General features: G+C 42.5%; 1 protein-coding gene across 1 annotated transcript in view; it reads left to right on the top strand.

Annotated features, from left to right (window-relative positions):
- Positions 1 to 17,536, top strand: part of LOC134356594 (adhesion G-protein coupled receptor G2-like) — a 36,050-nt gene that overhangs the window by 12,558 nt on the left and 5,956 nt on the right. Inside the window, exons 2-4 of the mRNA XM_063067554.1 lie at positions 12,989 to 13,092; positions 15,052 to 15,179; positions 16,248 to 16,516. Coding sequence (XP_062923624.1) covers positions 12,989 to 13,092; positions 15,052 to 15,179; positions 16,248 to 16,516 — 501 coding nt within the window. The remainder of the gene's footprint in view (positions 1 to 12,988; positions 13,093 to 15,051; positions 15,180 to 16,247; positions 16,517 to 17,536) is intronic.

Genomic DNA, 17,536 nt, shown 5'->3' with positions numbered 1-17,536 from the left:
AAAGGTGAGGCCTGTCAAGTCAGGAGAGAAAGTCTGGCTGATATCTAGAGATCTTCCCTCGGAAGTTGAGAGCCGCAGGTTGGCCCCATTCTATGTAGGACCATGCATGATGGAGAACGCTGTCAACAAGGTCTCATATACATGGCACCTATCTTCGTCAATGAAGATCCACCCATCATTGCATGTTTCCCAACTCAAGCCGATGACTACCTCCCTCCCCATCCCCAGCTCCAATTATCCCTCCTTCCTCTTCTTCCCATTCCTTTGTCTATTCTATATTGTGACTCCTGGCATGTTGCTGGATGCATGGCTTGTAAGGGGTTTGGCCCTCAGGAATGTTGTTTGGTTCTGATCCATGTCATCCTGGACAAGTCTCTCATGCCGGAATTTCAGCAGGCACCAGTCTCTAGCACCTTGGGAGCTGCACCTAGGGAGGGGAACCCTGTCACAACCACAGACTCTCCTACAGGGTCTATGTGCCCAAACAGGCAGACTGTGGAATGGGTTCAGCAATCACACTCGTGAGTATGCACGTTCCAGCCAATTGAGTTTCATTGTGGTGGTATTTAACTCCCTGCCTCTCATTCCAGTTTTGTTGAGACTTTACCAAAAGCACAGCAAAATCTATGCTCCCTGCTTGCCTCCGTCCTTGTTCTGGAAAAGAAGTCTGCTGCTTAACTGACGCTGTAAAGGAGCAGTATTCATTTATTATTAAGATATTGATTCTTCGTTGCAACGTCAGCATTAACTTTCAGTTTGAAAGTTTTGGTTAATGGACCTATTGGCCAAGTGTTTATTGTTTTTCCTTTAATTCTGCACAGTCTTATTATGTCAGTGAACTGTTCATCGGCTCCAGTGTCTCTCCCTCTGCACCTGGGCTGTAACCTCTGCAGTAACTCCATAACAGTGGCTCTTTAATTCTGTCTCTCCAGGTACTTGTTGCATATATCAATGTATGGAGGAGGAGTGCCAAGGTCAGTAACTTAAATTTTTAACATCATGAGAAACTTTCAGCACTTTGAGTCCTTTCAGTTACATTTCCCTTTTAACCAAATTAATGATGAATACCAAATCACAGATTCAGGAAAGTTCAGCTATCTTGCCATTATGAATCCCTTTTCTCAGCCACAGATTTTTATCAAAGTTAATCAGAATGAAATACTTTTGGAAGTGATTGCAGTCTGAGGAAAATGACCTCTATATTTGTGCAGTAAGATCCCACCTCAGGCATTTTGGTGTATGGTGCAGAACATGTGAGGTCAGTGGTGTTCTGGTTGGCAGGTGGGATCCATCTACTCACCAACTGTGACCATGTACGTAAGGTGACTGAATCTTTCCTACAATGCAGCATATCGTCAGTGCTTTTTCACACACTAATCTCCTGAGTGATCCCCTCCCACTGTCACTCAACACGACCAAAGATTGCTGCTACAGTCCCTGCAGATTCTGGGCCTCTCTCCTTCTTCCCAAATCCTTAACCAGAGTGTCTGGATCTGCACCAAAAAATCACAATGCTGCAGATGGTGAAAAGCCAAAATAAAAACAGAAAATACTGGCCAACAGGAGGGACACTTCCTGTGAAGAGATCCATGAAATTAATGTTTCTGCTCAATCATTTTCTTTGGAAACAGGAAAGTTGCCAGTTTTTAATTTGCAATTAGCCCACATGTGTAAGTCCACCATTTATTAGCCCAGTGTCCACTGTTGACTTCTTGAGCAGTAGTATTTACCCAATGGGCCAAATGTCCTCCTTTTGTGCAAGAGTAAATCATTATGTTCACAAAACATTGGAGTTTTGAGGAATGTGTTAGGTAACATTTACTGCTGTGTTTGAGAGCTGTAGTTCTGATCAGTAGGATATTCATTTTTTATAGACATCTGTTAGTCTCATGAGACCATGGATTTGGGCCTTGGAAGCTTTCCAGGGCGCAGGCCTGGGCAAGGTTGTATGGAAGACCAGCAGTTGCCCATGCTGCAAGTCTCCCCTCTCCATGCCACCGACGTTGTCCAAGGGAAGGGCATTAGGACCCATACAGCTTGTCACCGGTGTCGTCGCCGAGCAATGTGTGGTTAAGTGCCTTGCTCAAGGACACAACACACTGCTTCAGCCAAGGCTTGAACTAGCAACCTTCAAATCACTAGACGAACAGCTTAAGCACTTGGCCACGCGCCAACGCAATATTCATTTTAACAAATCAAATAAGCCCGTGGAATACCTTCCAGGATTGCTCCAAATGCAACTTCCAGCAGTTACTCCTGCTGTCAATAAAAATAAAAAAATAGAGTGCTGATGCTTCTCTGAAAACTGAGAGAATAACAGAAAATGCTGGAAATTTACTTTTATTCTACAAATACCTAACCTAACCACCTTTCTCCTTTCACCTTGTTTCTTTCCTCTTCTCCGCACATCATGTTCACACTCCTCCCACTGGTTCTCCACCCCCCACTGTTCCCATCTCCCCTCCCTGCCTTCCTCATTGGGTTTTATGCTCCACCTGCCTCTCCTGACAGATTCCATCACCTGTTCCCTTCAAGCCTCTGTCGCTCTTTGTACACTTGCCTCCTCCATGTGCTCATTACTCCATCTCAATTGGACCCACCTATCCCTTGCCACCTTTTGCTCTGCCCTTTCCCCTCACCCCTCTATATCAACTATCTCCCCTGTACCTTTTCAGTTCCAGAGGATCTCAACCCAAAATTTCAACCATTCATTTCCCTCCACAGATACTGCCTGATCTGCTGAGTTCCGCTTACACAGGAGTTCCCAAACTGGGGTCCATGGTCTCCTCGGTTAATGATAAGGTGTTGATGCCGTAAAAATGTAGGAACCCCTGCTGTAGCAGTTTGTTTTCTTTTGCTCTACAATGGCATGTCATTCAAGAACTTCACACATCCCAAAGAGATCATCTCTCAAGTTTTGAATTTGTGGAGAGTGTAGATCTTGCACAGAGTACCTTAGCATCGGAGAATCTTCCTTCCCAGGAATCATTTTCTCTTCTCAGATAAAGTTAATGGCTGCATCAGTCCTTTGTCCCAACAGAAGCTACTCCACTCAGTGAATTTCTTCCTGGAGATTATTTGTCGGGGCTGTTTCTCTGCTGTCTATCACAGCAGACTGTTCGGCCATACACTGGAGTGAGCTGATTTAATAATCTATAATCGACTATCGCTCTCCATTCTCCATCCTGTTACTTTACCAGCCAGCCCAGTGAAATATGTTCCTGAGGCAATGCTACCCTGCTTGGTGGTTTGACCATAAGAAATGTTCTGGGTTTATTGGGATTGTAAAAGGCTGATGAATAGTTTCACTGCAGCAAAGGTCTGAGAATTGAGGGATGAATGCAAACTCAGTAGAACCATGTGGCTGGTTCTCTGTGGATTTGTACACTTTGTGGGCAGGTCATACTGCAGGGGCTCATTGAACGATACAGATGATTTGAGCAACCACTGTATGTAGTAAGGCTATTTTTCACTACAACTGTCCGACACTTTACATACGTTTGTTTTTTTTAGTTAAATTAATTCTCACTGCATTTCTGCATACAGCTGCAGCTGTACCCTTTGTGGTGCTCCCCGTGTAGTTTCACTGTCCACGGTGCCATGATCTGCACTGCACTCCACTCTGCACTCATCTCCATCAGTCTCTAATGTTGGGTACTGAATTGAGAATGTTTGCTGCTGTTTTACCCACCTCTCCCTACCCTTCAAACCACCACTGATCTATCATTTAGTCAACGTCCTGGAATATACGATCCGGGAATTTCAATCTCCCTCATCCTCCACGGGGATTCTGAAATCTTAAACCTGAGTGTGATCAATCAGAGGCACTGCCTGTGCAGTATGGCATCCGGAGACACAAGGAGCAGAAATTCCCATATCTTCAGGAATAGTTCCCAGTTACCCAGCCATGATCTAAGAAATATTTTACTCTCCTTTCTCTTTCATAAAGATGCTGATCTTTCATTTGTATCCTTAACTGAACCACTCTTTCCTTGTCATGGTTGTGTTCGATTCTGGGTTAGTGATTAAATACTTGATCATTTCTCCTCAATTTTGTAATTTTGTAACTGTAATTTTGGTGAAACACTTACCTGTCTTTCAGTAACTTAACTCTCTTGCTCTTTTGTCCAACAAATTCCAATTCCTTGCAGTTGGCACAGATTGCACTCTATGTAAACCTGGCCTCAATGCTAAGTACAAAACATATAGAACTGATGGCCTGTTTAATCACTGGCTAACAAAGGAGAAAAGTGTGGGTAGGAAAAGCAACAGGAACACAAATTATTTCTGAAATACTTACAACAAATTTTTCTACCATTTCATTTCAGGTATTCTAAATGTGACCAATCAACGAACAAATTCGAAAAAGAAATGGCCCAGGAAGTATGTTTTAATTGAACTATCTTTTCTACTGATGTTAGAAGTGAATTATAAAGATTTGCAGCTGAAGAATTGTGATCAGGAGAGATGAATTTCAGAATTGTGTTCTCATCATGTGTGATGTATTTTGTACCTTGTTTACAACAGTCTGAAGTGTAGATTACTCATCACCCAAATGACCAATACACTGGGGATGAGTCTGTTGATGATACATTACAAGAAGGATCCTTGGTTCAGCCTGGGTTGCTCAGATACTCCAGTGCTCTGGGTGGGGGTGGATAAGATCATTCATCAGCTTCCTCATAGCCGCTCACTGAACCTTAATAGAGATTGCACATACGAGAGAATCCAGCACAATTAGCCTCACCTTCAAACGACCTCTTGACACTGGCCTCAGTTTACACAGCATGGCAGAATATGGGGGTAGGAGCTTGCTAGAAATCATAGATATGGAGACTCTTTCAATGTTAAGCAGTAGGTTAAATTATTGTGGGGTCCTGCTCCACACATATCCAAATTGATGGCCAGTGGAAGAGGACATTTGACCAAACCCTAGGTACCCATGTCACCAGTGGTTGGTATAAATTTTCTCACAGAACAACAGAGAGGAGGGAATTGCGTTTGGTAGGCACAGAAATGCAATTGTGTCATCGCAGAGAATACAAATGCTCTTACTTTGATCATAAGGGACACAATAGGATATTCAGTCCCACAGGATGGCCCCACCATTCGATATGAACATGGTTAATCTGCCTCTTCTCAGCTAGTTCCCCACAGTTTCCCATTCTCTCAAAAATGTATCTACATCCTCTTTAAGTATCCCCTGGGATCCAGTCTCTACCAACCTCCAGGATAGAGTATTCCAGAGATTTACATCTTCTGCAAGAAAACGTTGCTATGTAATTCCGTTTCAAATAACCATTCACAAATCTGATATATCCCCTTGCTGCAGTTTCTCCCACCAGTGGAAACATCTCAACATCTTCTATTTCTGTTGGATCTTTAATCATTTCCATAACATCAGTCTACGTTATCCAAAGTGTATAGATCTAATTTCTTCAAGCACACATGATAGAACCAGTGACTCACCTGCGGAATAGTGATGGTGATGTTGGAAGTAACTCACCTGATCTGACAAGGCATTTGTGGATCTATATTTCTGTGTGAAGGTTCTGTCAAGGTATCAATGTGGGAGTGTAAACACTCATCCTTAGAGATGGGAGGAGTTTTGTTCGGTCCACAGATCTACTGGTCCTTGTCCAGATGAGGGCATCTGGTAATTGTGCCGTATAGTCATGTTACGTTAAGATCCATGACAATTATTGATCTATCCCAATGATGGGTGCGTTGTGTGTGTGTGTGTGTGTGTGTGTGTGTGTGTGTATGTGCTTATAAATGTATATACATTTATGTATGTGCATGTATGTACTTGATATGTTCATGTATATGAAATAGTAAGGGACAGAGGGTCCAGTGAGATGGAGGAACTGAGCGAAATACATGTTAGTAGGGAAGTGGTGTTAGGTAAATTGAAGGGATTGAAGGCAGATAAATCCCCAGGGCCAGATGGTCTGCATCCCAGAGTGCTTAAGGAAGTGGCCCAAGAAATAGTGGATGCATTAGTGATAATTTTTCAAAACTCGTTAGATTCTGGACTAGTTCCTGAGGATTGGAGGGTGGCTAATGTAACCCCACTTTTTAAAAAAAGGAGGGAGAGAGAAACCGGGGAATTATAGGCCAGTTAGCCTAACGTCGGTGGTGGGGAAACTGCTGGAGTCAGTTATCAAGGATGTGATAACAGCACATTTGGAAAGCGGTGAAATGATCGGACAAAGTCAGCATGGATTTGTGAAAGGAAAATCATGTCTGACGAATCTCATAGAATTTTTTGAGGATGTAACTAGTAGAGTGGATAGGGGAGAACCAGTGGATGTGGTATATTTGGATTTTCAAAAGGCTTTTGACAAGGTCCCACATAGGAGATTAGTGTGCAAACTTAAAGCACACGGTATTGGGGGTAAGGTATTGGTGTGGGTGGAGAATTGGTTAGCAGACAGGATGCAAAGAGTGGGAATAAACGGGACCTTTTCAGAATGGCAGGCGGTGACTAGTGGGGTACCGCAAGGCTCAGTGCTGGGACCCCAGTTGTTTACAATATATATTAATGACTTGGATGAGGGAATTAAATGCAGCATCTCCAAGTTTGCGGATGACACGAAGCTGGGTGGCAGTGTTAGCAGTGAGGAGGATGCTAAGAGGATGCAGGGTGACTTGGATAGGTTGGGTGAGTGGGCAAACTCATGGCAGATGCAATTTAATGTGGATAAATGTGAAGTTATCCACTTTGGTGGCAAAAATAGGAAAACAGATTATTATCTGAATGGTGGCCGATTAGGAAAAGGGGAGGTGCAACGAGACCTGGGTGTCATTATACACCAGTCATTGAAAGTGGGCATGCAGGTACAGCAGGCGGTGAAAAAGGCGAACGGTATGCTGGCATTTATAGCGAGAGGATTCGAGTACAGGAGCAGGGAGGTACTACTGCAGTTGTACAAGGCCTTGGTGAGACCACACCTGGAGTATTGTGTGCAGTTTTGGTCCCCTAATCTGAGGAAAGACATCTTTGCCATAGAGGGAGTACAAAGAAGGTTCACCAGATTGATTCCTGGGATGGCAGGTCTTTCATATGAAGAAAGACTGGATGAACTGGGCTTGTACTCGTTGGAATTTAGAAGATTGAGGGGGGATCTGATTGAAACGTATAAGATCCTAAAGGGATTGGACAGGCTAGATGCAGGAAGATTGTTCCCGATGTTGGGGAGGTCTAGAACGAGGGGTCACAGTTTGAGGATAGAGGGGAAGCCTTTTAGGACCGAGGTTAGGAAAAACTTCTTCACACAGAGAGTGGTGAATCTGTGGAATTCTCTGCCACAGCAAACTGTTGAGGCCAGTTCATTAGCTATGTTTAAAAGGAAGTTAGATATGGCCCTTGTGGCTACAGGGGTCAGGGGGTATGGAGGGAAGGCTGGGTTCTGAGTTGGATGATCAGCCATGATCATAATAAATGGCGGTGCAGGCTCGAAGGGCCGAATGGCCTACTCCTGCACCTATTTTCTATGTTTCTATGTTTCTATGTAGTGTGTGTATCTGTATGTAGTGTATGCTTGCGTGTGTTATGTCTGCTGCGTGTGTGTGTGTGTGTGTGTGTGAATCTAGCAGCATCAGTGATGAGGATGGGCTGTTAAACTTTACTCTGTTCATTATGCACTGATCACTGGAATCCACCTGCCCTTTCAATCACATGATTGTAGCTGCTTTCATCAATATGACTGAAGAGCTTTGGGAGAGGTAGAGAGAATAGTGAAAGGGATTAAAGAGGAAAAGACTGAATTGAGATGCCGTAAATTACTCTCCCATCCGCTGAGACAGCCGTAATTTCAAATGTTACATTACTGTTTATACATTTTCATGTCTTCTGGTTTCACAGACTCAGAAGAAAATGCTTCAAAATGTTATTTTTATGTGAGGAATTAAAGAAAGATGCCATAGAAATACACACAAAATATAAAGTTTTGAGAAAAAAGGGAATCCCCAGAAAACAACGAATAAGACTGATTGCCAATTCACTGTGGGTAAGTACAAGGAACTCACAAGCTGTCCACCTATGCTGGAGTTACATATACAACCAATCTTTAGATCACTCATTGAACGTCCCTTGGGTTAACAAAACAGAAAGGAAATTTGCCTAAAAGAAGCAACATATGATATTTATGTGTCATTTTAAATGTTTCTATCAAGATAAATCAGTGTGTTTTTCTTTGTGATAGAGGGCCTGAGAGAGACTGGACAGGCTAGGACTTTATTCCTTTGGAATGAAGGAGATTGATGAGTGACTTTATGGAGATACATAAAATCATGATGTGTTTTCATAGGGTGAACACAGTCTTTGTCCCAGGAAAGGGAAGTAAAAATCAGAGGGCATGGGATTAAGTTGAGAGTTGAAATATTTAATAGGGACCTGAGGGACAATTTTTTTCATACAGAAGGTGATACATTTATGGACTAAGCCACCAAAGAAAGTGGTTGAGACAAGTATAATAACAACATCGAAAAGACATTTGGATAAGTATGTGGATAAGGGGGTTCAGAGGGATATCGGACCATTGTGAGAAATTGAGACAAATTAGTGGGCACCATGGTCGGCTTGGACAAGTTGAGTCAAAGTTCCTGTTTGCATGCAGTATTACTCCATAATTATAAGTCTTTCCTACTTTACAATCAGATCAAGTGATGTTAAATCTGTACCTATTATCAACAGAACACAGAGTGAATGGTGAAATGGTTTCCCTTTGACTTGTATAGGTGGGTGAACGAACCACCGATAATCAGGATGCTGATGTCGAGGTGATCCTTCCAGCTGAGCTATCTGAGAGAGCTGAAGAGCAACAGAATGACCTTTCAAGGCTCATTTTCACTGTATTTAATGACAGCGAACTGTTTGAGGTAAATTGTTCAAAAGTGTCATTGTAGTCTGTATAAATTTACACTTGAAATGAAATGAGATTGTTGTCAGCCTACATTGCTACCATTCAGTTGAAAAGGGCCAGGTGCCTGTGGTGGTCAGTCCTCAGTTTGAATGATTTTCTCCCGTGACCTCACCACCTCCCATGTTAATGCCTTTCCTTGTGGTTCCTGGTTGGGCTGAGAGGAAGTAAACTCTGAAACAATGTGAATCTGGATCTCAGTCTAATTTGTGATGGTCCACCAGAGTCAGAGGAGAAAATTTGGCCAGATGTTTTGGGCAAAATATAGTCCAAAGTTAAAAATCTCTAAAAATAGTGAAAATTCTGAAAAATATCTGATGCTTTGTTCTTCAACACTGCACCTTGCTGAAAGGACTCTTGGTTTATTTCGCTGTAGGACGAAAATAATAACACACTATTAAATGACCAAGTGTTTGGAATTACTGTGGGAAACACAAGCATTCAGAATTTAACAGAAGGTGTGATGATTAAGATTAATCATGGCAAAAACATGAAAGTAAGTATTTTGACAATAACTCAGAAAAAATCTTTCTAGAATGGTGAAAGGTCTTATGGTCAATTAAAGTTTATCTTTTTATTACCCAGACACAAATTGTAACAACTCATTTGGTGTAGTAAAGTATTTCTACTCGGAATTGTCAGCTAAGTCAAAACACTAACCACCCTGGCTAACATTTAATTTACACATTAGTTCATTCTATCAAAACAACCTGTAAACAGCTCCTTTGTATCAATAAACCACCCTATAAAAGTCTTGTAATATGATAGTATTCATCCTGCAGTTTGAGAGGGAGAAGATAAAGCCAGATGTATCAGTATTACAGTGGAATAAGGGGAATTACAGAGGCATGAGAAACCAGCTGGCCAAAGTTGATTGAAAGGGGTCACTAGCAGGGATGACAGCAGAACAGCAGTGACTGGAGTTTCTGGGGGCAATTCAGAAGGCACAGGAAAGATACATCTCAAAGATGAAGAAGTACTGTAAAGAGAGAATGACACAACCCTGGCTGACAAGGGAAGTCAAAGACAGCATAAAGAAAAGGAGAGGATATATAATACAGCAAAAAATTGGTAGGAAGTTAGAGGATTGGAAAGCTTATAAAAATCAAGAAAAGGCAACTTAAAAAGCCATAAGTAGAGAAAAAAATGGAATATGAAGGAAAACTAGCTAATAAGATAAGAGAACTCCAAAAGCTTCTTCAAATATATAAAGTGTAAAAGAGAGGCAAGAGTAGATATAAGACTGCTGGAAACTGATGCTAGAGAGGAAGGAATGAGGGACAAAGAAATAGCAGACAAACTTAACAAGTATTTTGCATCAGTCTTCACTGCTGAAAATGTTAGCAGAATGCTTTAAGTTCAAAAGTGTCTGGGCATAAGTGAGTGTAGTTGTTACTAGTCAGACGAAAGTGCTTGGGAATCTGCAAGGACTGAAGGTAGACAAGTCACCTGGACTAGGTGGACTACACCCCAGGGTTATGAAAGAGGTTGATCTTTTAAGAATCACTAAATTCTGGAATCATTCCGGGGGACTGGAAAATTGCAAATGCCACTCTATTTTTCAAAAAGGGAGGGAGGCAGAAGAAAGGAAATCATAGGCCAATTAGCCTGACTTCAGTGGTTGGGAAGATGATGGAATCTATTGTTAAGAATGAGGTTTGGGGATACTTGGAGGCACATAATAAAATACCCCAAAGTTAGCATGGTTTACTTAAGGGGAAATCTTGCCTGATAAATCTGCTGGAATTCTTTGAGAAAATAACAAGCAGGGTAGAAAAAGGAGAGTCAGTGGATGTTGTCTTCCTGGACTTTCAAATGGTCTCTGACAAGCCACTGCACATAAGGCTGGTTAACAGGATAGTAGTCCATGGTATTGCAGGAAAGATATGAGCATGGATAGAAGATTGACTGACTGGAAGGAAGCAAAGCATGGAAATAAAGGAGACCTTTTCTGGTTGGCTCCTGATGACTAATGGTTTTTTACAGGGGTCAGTGTTGGAACTGCTTCATTTCCTACTACATGTCAGTGATTTGGATGATGGAATTGATGGTTTGTGGCCATGTTTGCAAATGATACAAAGATAGGTGGAGGGATGCAATGTTAGCATTCATTTTGAGAGGACCAGAATAGAAGAGCAAGGATGTAATGCAGAGGGTTTACAAGGCATTGGTTGACTGCACTTGGAGTACTGTGAGCAGTTTTGAGCCCCTTATCTAAGAAAAGATCTGCTGGCATTGAAAGGGTTCAAAGAAGGTTCACGATAATGATTCGGGGAATGAAAGTTTACACACATAAGCAGTGTTGCTGGAGCAGGGCCTGTACTGGCTGGAAGTTAGAAGAATGAGGGAGGATCACATTGAAACCGATTGAATATTGAAAAACCTAAACAGGATATGGAGAGGATGTTTCCTACAGAGAGTGAATCTGAAACCAGAGGGCACAGCCACAGAATAGAGGGATGGCGATTTAGAACAGGGATTAGGAGGAACTTCTTTAGCCAGACGCTCGTGAATTTGTGGAATTCATTGTCACAGATGGCCATGGAGGCCAAGTAATTGAGTATATTTAAACCAGAGGTTGTTAGGTTGCTAATTAGCCAAGGTGTCAAAGGTCACAGGGAGAAGGCAAAAGAATGGGATTGAGAGGGATCATAAATCAACCATGATGGAATGGTGGAACAGACCTGATGGGCCAAATGGCCTCATTCTGCTTCAATGTCTTATGGTCTGATGGTTTTATTTAATTCCCATACATTGAGCTGTTAAGTTCATTTCTATCCGTGCACATTATTGTTGATGCATTGTTAACACTAACATAATCAAATTGATATGAATCAGTTTGGGTGCAGTTGGAGGCTTCAATTCTCAGACTTCAGTGCAGTAAAGCAGGAACAATATGACAGCACAGAACAAGACATCTAATTCCACTTTATAATTGCATTGGGTGGAATGAAGTTAAGGAGATACATCAAAGAAACAAGCCTTTTGCCCAACAATGTCTGCACCAATCATCAATTATTCCACATTTCTCCTATATTTTGTCCTTCCCACATTCTCAGTAGCTCACCCCCATCTGGCCTGCACAGACAGGAACCTCCAGTCTCCAACCAGCTAACAGGACTTACCTGTCACTCGTTTCCAACTCATAACCTGCAGCCTATTTAAACCCAGCACTCATCCCCTGTCCTTGTTCACCCATCAAACTAGCCAGCCTCATCCTGTTTCTCCCAAACTTCTGTTACCTTTGTGCGTTAGGTATCAGTTCTCTCTGGTTTTGTGGCCCCTCGTGGCTTGTTATTTAAAAGTATATTAGTAAAGTGTCATTCACTACTACATTGTCTCCACCGCTCTGCTTTTGGGTCAAGCCTCCTCTGCATTTCCTGACCACTTCGAGATTCTTCAACATATGTGAAGACATAGTAAATTTACAAAGACCAATTAATCTGCCAACCAGCACATGATTGGAATGTAGGAGGACACCTGAGCACCTGGTGGAAACATACATGGTGATAGAGAGAACCTGCAAACTCCACACAGAGAGTACCTGGGGCCAGATTCAAACCCAGGTATCTGGAGCTGTGGGGCAGCAGCTCTACTGTGCCACCCCTGATAGAACTCCAGGTCTGAGATTCACCATCAATATTTTGAGAGCATCTCTCAATTTCTTGAGACTTTTCTGAATTTGTTTTCTGTCTTTTAACAACATCAGAAAGTAACATTATTGCTGATCTTTACATCACAGTAAAAACAGTTAAGCAGACAAGTGGGACAGGTCAGTTGTACAGTCTTATCAATCAGCAGTTTAGTTCTATAGTAGCACTAGGACTCTTTTGTACAGACCCTGGTGCCCACAATGGTACATACATTGCTGAACAGTCATTGCAACAGGTTTCTGGTAACACACAAACTAACTAAACAAATACATATCTTTCAGAATGGATCACATCGATGTGTATTCTTGTTTGAAAATGACGACGGTAAGCTGAAAACCAGTTCAAATATTTCAGTCAGTGTTGGAAACCCCAGTTACAGTGTAATCTTTAAACCCTGAATTAACGTTACAGAAAACATCTCAGACTCCTGGAATTCCACGGGCTGTAAGACAACAGTTGAAGCTAATCAAACCATTTGTGTGTGTGACCACCTCACCTTCTTTGCTGTGCTGCTGGTAGGTTTCACATTTTGTTCCATCCCCCGCCCCCCCCCCCAAATAAAGATATGTCGGTCACCTGTAGAAGGCATAGCTGTCTGTCCCTTTCACTGAGTTATATCGTTGATTTCTCCAGCACACAACAGGCTATTCAGCGAAAGTCTGATTTGACCACCCAGAACTCATTTACACCAACCTATAATAATCTCATAATATTCTCCCCCTAACCCCCTCATCCCCCCAGATTCTCCTGCTGCAATTCCCCCCTCCAGTTCCTCCATACTCACCCAAAGATTGGGGAAATTTACAGTGGCCAAATAACCTACCACCTGCAGGACTTTGGGACATGAGGGGAACCAACGGAAATCCATGTGGCCTCGGGGGGGGAGCATGTAAACTTGGCACAGACGGTTCCCAAGGTCAGGATTTCACCTGCGTCACTGGAGCTACGAGACAGGGGATCTACTAGCTCTGCCACTGAACTCCCCACTTTCCTCTTTCCTTTTTTCAACTCTTCATCTTCTTCAGCCAGCCCTGCTCACCCCTCGAGGTCCTCAAGGTCAGCTGCTTCACCAAATCACGCTGTGGAAATATGCTGACCTGAATATGTCTACCCACACAGTACTCAGCCATCCAATCTCCCATCCCTTGTCAGGATGCAGTCATTCCAGTACTGAGAATTGGTTAATGATACAGCAAATGTCCGCACTTGGCCAAAAACATGAGCAGCTCTGTGCCACTCCAAGAGAAGACATGAATACCAACAAGGTCCAGCCCAAGACAGAATTTTATCGATGGTGACCTTCAATGAGGTCAGGGAGAATAGCCACTGGAATTTGTGTTGCCTTTGGAACTTGCAGCTGCTGTTCAGTGATGGGCACAGCAGTGACCATGGGGTCACACAGCAAGGAAACAGGTCAGTGGGTGCACTGTCCATGCTGACCATCCAGCACCCATTCACACTGATCCCATTCACATCTGGCCCACTGGGAAGTGTGGGTACATCTGTGGGGAATTTGAGAGGGAGACGCTAAAATCAGATGCATCAGTAAAGATAACTACAGGGGTGTGAGAGGGGAGCTGGCCAAACTTGATTGGAAGGGGGCACTAGTAGGGATGATGGTAGAGGAGCAAAGTGAAGAGTTTCAAAATATACAGGATCATATCATCTGGATAAAGAAGAATTCTAAAAGTAGAATAAGACAATTGTGGCTGACATGGGAAGTCAAAGCCAATATTAGTGAGAATCTAGAGATCTTAAAAATCTGCAGAAGGCAACTAAAACGCAATAAGGGAGAAAATATGAAATATGAAGATAACTTAGCCAATAATAAAAGCAAATACCAAAAGTTTTTGCAGATATATAGTATGCCAATAATATAAAAAGCGATACCAAAAGATTTTTCAGATTTATAGTAAGTAAAAGTGAGGCGAGTAGACACTGGATAATGACATTAGGGAAGTAGTAATGAGCAAAAGCAATTAATGTTCTTTACTTGGATTTTCTGAAGGTCTTTGACAAGGTGCCACAGAGGAGGCTGCTAAACAAGAAACTAGCATATAGTATTTCAGGAAAAGTATTTGCATGAATATTACACTGAGTGGCAGAAGACAGCGTGAATAAAGGGAGCTTTTTTGATTAGCCACTGTAGGCTAGTGGTGTTCTGCAAGGGTTGGTGTTGGGTGCGTAATTTTCATGTTATATGTGGCGATCTGGATGAAGCATCTGATGCTTTTGTGACCAAACTATTCACTGAGAGATGTGGTCTCATTTCAGCATGAACAGCAGATGTGTTCAGATCCGCTGTCTGGGACGCCTATTTCCTGAGAATAGTTCATGTTTACATCAGACGCATTTCAGGCATTGTTAATTTTCAACCAAATTTATTTTCAAAAATTTAAATTACCTCCAGGAATAGACAAATTAGACTGAGAACAGGTTTAATCATTGCTCACAATCACCATTATTTCTCAAAGGATTTACGCCTGGACAACAACACGTTGGATGAAAAAGATGTGATATCATTAACGTACATCACAGTGACTGGCTGTGCAATCTCTGCTGTCTTCTCAGCCATCACAGTATTCCTTTACTGTGTGATGAGGTGAGTGACCCCATCCAGTGAGTTCTGTGGGAGTATCACTGATCAGACTGCACCCTGTCGTAACCTCAGTCCACACAGCAGCTTGTGTGTTTCACAGATCAGTCTCTTCTGTGAACCTTCTAATTATCTCTGCGTGGAGCAGTAAAGAAATGAACACTGATTATTCATCACTCATACTGTTACTAACTATCTCTACAAGTTACCCAACAATGACCCTGACACTAACTACAGATTACCCAGCTCCAACACTACTTTACCAACCAGTTGACAGCTAAGCTGATTCCTTTACAACACAGGGGTGTTGACAGTGGTGTCCTCAGTGTTAAAAGCTGAATGCTCATTACTTACTGGATGCACGACGTTAATTGAGGTAATTTGCATCGGAATAAGGTTACTTCCGATGGCATACTCCTTGTGTTCCATTGCCTGTAACCCAGCTGTGCCCCCCTTTCCTGGGTCACTGTTAAACCAAAGGGGTGATCGATTCCCTTACCACCTGGCTCCTGATTCCAGTGTGGATCCACAAAGCACAACAAAAGCCTCGGTGATAGCTCCAGGCGTGCTGATGAAGCGTTTCAGTGTGTGAAGCAGTCTGGAGGAGCTCGGCACCACAGTGGCTCGTGGTCACTGCACTCTACAGAATGCAGCTCAGCCTCTCAAATCAGAGAGTCTCAAAGGGCTGGGGACCACGAGCAGAGGGAGCAAGGAGAAAAGAGAGGAGAAAAGGGGGAGAAGCAGGGGAGGAGAGGAAGCAATGGCAGGAGAAGGAGAAGGGAAGAGTGGCAGGAAAAGGACATTCAGAGTCAATGTTGAAAGACGTTTCTGCCTGGAATTTAGACTGTCCCTTCTGTAAACACAGTTCTGAATCCTGGTTCTCCATTCCACCACCATTCCCACAGTAATTTCCCTCTTGTTCTGACAATCGCCAAGCCCTTTGAAAATGACTAAAATGGTTGTGTAAAGCTGAATTGTCTGTTTCCATGTGATATTATCTCTGTAGGATCAGAAAGGTTCTTGAAGTATGACTGTAGTTCACAATGTTGGTACCTGGTTGTCTCTTTGTTTTAGGAAGAATAAAGGTGATCACACCACCCAGATCCACATTAACCTCTGCATTGCTTGCTTTCTACTGAATATGAATTTCCTGACCAATGAGTGGATTAGTAAGTTGATGGTTGATGGTCTCTGTAAGACGATCGCTGTGTTCCTTCACTATTCATTACTGTGCACTATAACATGGATGGTAATTGAAGGACTTCATCTCTACTTGATGCTGATCAAAGTGTTCAACATCTATGTCAAACGCTACATACAAAAGCTCGCTTTGATGGGTTGGGGTGAGTGTCAGGTCATTTATTTCACTTTCTCTTGAACACTCGGTGCTTTACACATTGGACATTAGTTGATCCAGTAGAATATTTTTTCCTAAATATTACCAGATGGACAGGTGCCTGATGCCAATTGGGCATTGGTACTCCTAAACACAGCACCATCATGAGACCTACATATCTCCCATTTCTGGAGCTGGTGTCAGTTATAAAATTATAAGCCCTAACTAACTTCATTTCATGAAAGGTGCTACTTGCTACTGAGTTGCTCCAAACATTAGTCCTTCATTCTCTTGTTCTGCATTTTGTTTCCTATCATTGTATCATTACTGGTAATAGTGCAATGTTCAGAGAGGAAAGCTGATTGACATCATTGCCTGCTGTCATCCGACCATATTCTTGCCTTGGGTTCTGTGTTTCAGTTGCTTCCCACTCATGTCAATATTTTTTCTCTCCCTCCTGAGATTCTGAAACTGCTTTGTGGAGATTCTTATTTATCTAACTCTCCACCTCTCCCCTCCCCACTCTCCCTCCTCCCCTCGCACCCTCCCTCGCCCCCTGCCTCCCTCTCCCGCCCTACAGTTTTTCCCTAACATCTTCACTGCAGGTTCTAACATTTTTCTATTTACCCTACTGCAAAGATAGTGAAGGGAGAGATGTCTATTTGGTGCACATTCCCATTACAACAGAGGCAGAACTGAAGAAGATCTTCAGTTCATCAGCCTTCTTCCAGGATATAAATCTTCTACCATAGGAATTCCATGATCTTGGCTCAGTAATTGTGTGATCAGACACGTCATCACCCATTTCTATATTAATGACCCTGCTTCCAGGTATTTGAAATTGATCCAAGATTGGACAAGAACTTTTGGGCACATCTAATCCATTTTTGTTGAGATTGTGGTCTGCATCACGTAACAGCCCATGATTCAACAGTAACCAGGGCTGAATTATGACTCTCACTGGGGAATCTGCAAGAATAATCCAATTGCAAAGTTTGGTGCAGAATCAACAATACATTTAAAGTAT

Source organism: Mobula hypostoma, chromosome 14 (genome assembly GCF_963921235.1).
Source record: "Mobula hypostoma chromosome 14, sMobHyp1.1, whole genome shotgun sequence".
Taxonomy (NCBI): Eukaryota; Metazoa; Chordata; class Chondrichthyes; order Myliobatiformes; family Myliobatidae; genus Mobula; species Mobula hypostoma.
The sequence above is the reverse complement of the archived record's forward strand: the minus strand, read 5'-3'. Positions and strand labels throughout refer to the sequence as shown.